We start from the raw sequence: 6,050 nt of genomic DNA, 5'->3' as shown, positions 1-6,050 counted from the left end.
GACAACAATATGGGTGTCCATCGTCGCCAGGGCAAATTTCAAGGAACGGGGCTCGTCCGTAAACTGAATAACTCAAGATGACCAGAATAACAAGTGCTTTTCATAATAGGAGCTTACAGGTTGATATGGCTATGAAACAGCCTCCATAACAACCTAAATACAAAACATTTTCAAGTTACGCAAACCTTCCCAGGAAATGCAGATTTTTTTGTTGGTAACTTCATAATAGTGTTATCAAATGGGAAAGTATAGTAGGTACACAGTAACACTAAATGGACATCTCCATCTTTTGCTTGATTTTACAACAATTTAAAGCACAATGTAGTTAAAGTGTACAAATAAAATACTTTTCCAGAAAGTAAACTTTCCAGTTTACTTGTGTTTACACCGAGAGATAAACTCACAGGTTTGAATATACAACTTCGTGTTATAACATTATATAACTTTGCCTGCAGCAAATGAGAAAAATAATTGACTATTTCAGAGTGCTGGAGATCTTTCTTTTATGCACGCTGATTTAAGTACATTACGTTTGTGCACTTTGTACTTTAACTGTAAGTACATCATGTCTTTGGGAGAATATCATGAAGTACTCATCGTGTTATTGTGTAGTAGGCTACTTGGTAAAACAACCGGAACCAGGCCTAGTCACGATCTTCCGTCTAGTGTTTCCAGTCGGGTTGTTATTATCGGCGGACCAGTGGCCCTATGGTCCATGCTGCTAACAAGTAACAGTGGAAAAGAACATGGTCATAGGTCTATAAAGGTAAGAATTTGTCCTGTGTGGTAACTTTTTTGAAAACCAACATGTCACCCAGCTATCACGAAAGAGTTTAATGATTTCATTTTGTATGAGGAAACCATGTCCAGCTATTGAAAAGGTCGACATGCACGGAAATCAGTGTGGAACATGTGTAACGCTAGCTACATCCGTGCTGCTGAAACAGCAGAAAATGACTACCACACAGAGACATTTGCTACGTTATAACCTAACTAACGCTATAACCGCTGTCATGCGAAAATAATGTTCATGTTAATCATATTTGTTGTCAGATAACGTTACAGCTGTCACAAGATGCTTAGTGACTCTGAGGCTTTGGAGTTGCTTTCCTTCCTGACCCTTGACACACGACCTGATGTCAAAGGTCAAGCCACGGAGTACATCCTGGGCCTATCTGGAAACAGGTATGATAGTCACATTTTTATCAGATTACTTTTATGTTAAAAAAGTATATTACTGTATTATTACTGTGACCTTAGAAGAAATGCAGAGCAGGTGTTGGACCTCTAAAAGGCAAGCAGCCAAACACTACACACTAAAGAGTTTACACAAAAATAATCTTTAATCACAATCAATATGATCAATTATATAAAGAGAGGCAAGCTGAACATAAGTGTTCTATGTGCAACAGTGCTGTAGGTTTACAACAGGTACACACAAGTCACAGTGGGCCAAGACAGTGACCCACACCTAAAATTGCAACACAACAGATATTAAAGTATATTCATATATACAGAATAACAATATCATGCACAATGCACTTCCAATTGACTGGGTCTAGCAGGGAGGAAGTTTGACAAACTGTTGGAAATGATTTCACATTGAAAGTCACTGAGATCTTCAGTACGGCCCATTATACTGCCAAGTGCCAATGATTGTCTGTGGAGATTATAAAATAAACAAATAAACAAAAATAAACTTGACTAGATTGCATAGCTGTATCCTTGATTTATTTGATATAACCTGTCGGCAATTTGTGTGGTTGAAATGGCCAGATCCAATTAGACAGGGTGTCCACATACCTTTGGCAATGTAGTGTATCTATCAATTAAAAGATTTGACTCACCAAATGATTTTGCTTTCTACTACTGCTTTGAGGATTTGCTGCTCTACCAATTTTGTCATCCACTTGTTCTTTTGTTAACTAACTAGCTATTGCTAATCCGTGTCTGTTCTCCAGGGATGGCCGCTGCTCCCTCCGGTCTAAAGCTGACTTCCTGGTGGCGTTGGTTAATCTGACCGCTGACCCCTCTATTGCCATAGTGAAGGACTGTTACCACGCGCTCATTAATCTGTCAGCTGATGAGACACTGCACCAGGTAATCTGTCTCATGCTTTGATTGAGGATTAGCCACTGTCGCATTGCATCATAGTAGACAGCTACACTGAGGCCACACCTGGCATTAACATGTGTTTTCTCTGTCATCACATAGCAATCAGATTGTGTTTTATCACTTGAAAAGTACAGGTGTAAACACCCCCAAAACGCATTGAAGAAGGATTGCAATCTGATCGGCCAAACCACCTCCCGAGGTGGTCAGGGATGCATTGTGTACACATTGAACACAAGTATAAATGCAATGTGTCCTCTCAATCTGGATACAGCAACTTTATGCAGATTGAGAGGACACCCATTTCTGCCATCAGATTGCAATGAAAACACATGTTAACGCCAGGTGTAAATGGAATCAGGTTAATGTGGTCAAGTACAATCTGATTGCAATCTGATGGCAGAAAACGCATGTTAATGCCAGGTGTAAATGGCCTCAAAGTCTCGCACACTCAATAATGACACCATAATTCTGTCTTTCGCAATTTACCGTAATCATCTTAAACCTAAAAAATACTGAGAATATGACGACATATATGAGCATTTAAAGGTGACGTGATGTTATAGCAGGTAAGTTGTGACATGTAACATTGTTTTCACAAGTGTATATAAATATCCCTGCATAATGTGATTTGGTGTGTTTCTCGTCTCTCCCAGGTGTTGGTGACAGAGGCCAACTGTCTTCCAGTGTTCTTTAAGAACCTTTTGGATGGAGAGTACTTGTTCTCCGATCGGATCTGTACCATCCTGAGCAACCTGACCCGCCACGTGAAGACCTGCAAGACTGTGCTCAAGGTTAGTTAGTCCTCTGAAAGACCCATGAGCCCAACTTGCCTTTACAGCTCGGTGCCCCTGAACATGGCCCAAAAACAAATGACATTGCCTTCATGGATGACTGCATGATTGAAATGTCTATCCTGCTGTGTTGCTTTGAAGAAACCCGCATCACAAAAGTGCAGCAGGTAAGTACTGTCTTTGCTGTGGAACTGCACTGCATCTCTAGATTGTTACATGCATCTAAAATAATTAATATGAAAACAGTGTCAATAAAAATGAAAGACAGTCTTATACTCTCATGATCATGAACATCATCCCATGGCTTGAAATTGGCTTATCGTAAGATATTCCATTGTGTCAACACATGCCAAAAACGAAATACAAATGTAGCCAATCGCCAAGCAAATAGAAAATATTCCAGCACTGCATTCCAAAATAATGCTGTTCTTCTCAGTCATTTTAAGCTCCAAATGCAGTGTTCAATCCATATAAGGTCTTAATAAACCACCATATTAGACAGTGCACAGTTTTCTTATTTTTCCACTGCACGAACTCAACCGCAGAACCGGAAGGAGCTATTGCAATGTTGAGGAAACATAGGATAGAAAATGTCAGAATGTCTCACAACACTTACCGCCATCTCCTCTGGCCTCCAGAATATGGATGGATATCGTTAAGGAATTAACAATACTACTACTCTTATCGTTACTGCTTATCGATCCGGTACTTTAACGCTACTCTTATCGGTTCTTTCTGTTATTTTTAGGAGAGAAAACCCCCCGAAGTGGGACTGGCCCGGGTTAGGTTCATTGTAGCTGCAGCTTTAACAAAAACAAAAGTAGCAAAGTCTTTGGGTGTGTTTTTATTATTCATTCAGATATCCATCATGATATAATAATTAAAATCTCCTTCTACCACTGCCAATACCAAGTGAGTTGGTGAGATAAAATGTGCGAGATAACGTTTATGTAGCACTAGCAATTATAGGAAATCTATTTTCTTAATTTCTCCAGTAAGAGAACCGTTAATCTTAGAGCTTATTGATACTCCGGTATTTACAAATTTAGCCCCGTTTAATACCGGATCTCGGTACCCATCCCTACTCCAGAACGAGTATTGTGTCCATGGACATACTGGACAGGATTTGTTAAAATAATACCAAAAACCTACCTACCACAGTGTCAGGTGACTTGACGATTTTGCCCGCCGCAGCCAACAATTTACCTGCATTTAGTATAGCACGTGCCTGATGTTCATTTCAGACCGTGTCTGGTCTGCTATGTTTTGGGGTGATCAATCTTAATCTTTATTTTATTTTAATCCTGAGATTAATCTGCATTTATTTCACTTGCTATTTAATGTGATAATTCTGTTGAGTATTTTGACAGGTACAGTGATGGAATAGATATGTTTGAGATATGAGAATAAACTGTAATATATGTAGTGTTTACTTCCTGTTTTAGGTCCTCCAGGAGGAGGTTGGTCTAAGCCATCTGGTGGAGATTTTCTGTACTGAAGGATACAACAAGAAGGCCTCCCTCCACTACCTGGGACCTTTGCTTTCCAATCTAACACAGCTACCTGAAGCCAGAAACTACATACTGGACAAGGACAGGTGAAGGGGTGGGGGGGGTGATCTAATGTAGCTATCTGAAGCCAGAAACTACATACTGGACAAGGACAGGTGAAGGGGGTGGGGGGTGATCTAATGCAGCTATCTGAAGCCAGAAACTACATACTGGACAAGGACAGGTGAAGGGGTGGGGGGGGGGGGGGGGGGGGGGGGATCTAACGCAGCTATCTGAAGCCAGAAGCTAGTTAGTTATTTTTATTGGCACAAAAGGTTAAAACATTTGGATCCAAACAACATTCAAAAAAATACTGGACAAGGACAGGTGGTACAACACATCCTGTCACTCCTTCAGAGACATACTGTCAGAACAGTAAACATGAACAAAGCACGGATCATGATCTTCCAAACGAAAGCCAGATCACAGGGAAAGATGTACCAGTTTACACACACACACACACACACACACACACACACACACACACACACACACACTCCATGCTTTGTTGATTTTAAGAAAGCTTTTGATTTAATATGGCATCATAGTCTCCTATCAATTACTCAGAAATGATATTGGGGCAAAATGTATGATTTGATTGAATGCAAATATTGTGAAAACGTGCGAGGACAAAAGATAATTCTTTAAACAAGGCCGCACGGTCTACTAAAGTTGTAATGTATCTCCAGTGGATTTCAATGTACACATCGAGCAGTTAGCAACACTAGCCCAAGCACTTCCAGTATTTAATATGTTACAATTGGTGTTTGTGTGTGTTTCAGGTGTGTAGTCCAGAGGTTACTGCCCTACACCCAGTACGAGGCCTCCACAGTGAGAAGGGGAGGAGTCATAGGCACCCTACGCAACTGCTGTTTTGATCACGGTGAGACACACAGAAAGATCACAGATGAGACTATGGTGAGACACACCGTGGCGAGTAGGCTACTCAACGTACTGGATGTTCCAAACCAGCCCAACACACAGAAATGTATCCGTCAATAATTCTGTTTTCCAACGGACCAGTTTGGCCACAAAATGCCATTTAGTTAGTAACCTTTGACGTGCTGTGATTCGCTGCCTAGTGAGCCAGAGCATAACTGAGCCTGTCACAAAAAACATTCGGGCGCTGCGCAAGAAATCTGCTGTCCAAGTGTTTAGGTTTCTTTGTGACGCATCAGCTTAATATCAGCATTGTAAATACAAGTTTTCCCCTGAAGAATTCTGACTTCATATCTCACAATTCTGACTTTGTTCTATGCATCATCCTGTATGGCTGTATTTTAGAGTCTACGTAAGAGTCAATGAGAGAGTCCATTTCAGTCTATGTCTGTGGCTATTATACCTCAGGGGATTATTGGAACTTCACCTTTCCAGAGTTACAGTGGTAACAATTATTGATCCTCCACCAAAGTCTTCATCATCTTCATCAGATAGACTATGGGGCGGCTGTAGCTTGGGAGCTAGACCAGGTCGTCCACATCGCTTTGGATAAAAGAGGTCGTGGTTCGATCCCCGCGTCCTCCAGTCTGCATGTCGAATAGGGCTGTCAAAATTGCCCCACAATCATTTTCGAATATTCCCCTCTAAACAAAAC

The 6,050-nt window shown here is 40.9% G+C and overlaps 1 protein-coding gene across 1 annotated transcript in view; it reads left to right on the top strand.

The window, feature by feature from the left end:
* Positions 1–690: 690 nt before the first annotated feature.
* The window catches only part of hgh1 (HGH1 homolog), a 10,228-nt gene continuing 4,868 nt past the window's right edge, over positions 691–6,050 (top strand). The window contains exons 1-6 of the mRNA XM_083661684.1: positions 691–766; positions 1,054–1,185; positions 1,962–2,100; positions 2,769–2,906; positions 4,352–4,503; positions 5,239–5,339. Coding sequence (XP_083517810.1) covers positions 1,076–1,185; positions 1,962–2,100; positions 2,769–2,906; positions 4,352–4,503; positions 5,239–5,339 — 640 coding nt within the window. The 5' untranslated portion in view covers positions 691–766; positions 1,054–1,075. The remainder of the gene's footprint in view (positions 767–1,053; positions 1,186–1,961; positions 2,101–2,768; positions 2,907–4,351; positions 4,504–5,238; positions 5,340–6,050) is intronic.

The sequence above is a fragment of the Poromitra crassiceps genome (genome assembly GCF_964638095.1).
Source record: "Poromitra crassiceps genome assembly, chromosome: 27".
Classification (NCBI taxonomy): domain Eukaryota; kingdom Metazoa; phylum Chordata; class Actinopteri; order Beryciformes; family Melamphaidae; genus Poromitra; species Poromitra crassiceps.
The sequence above is the reverse complement of the archived record's forward strand: the minus strand, read 5'-3'. Positions and strand labels throughout refer to the sequence as shown.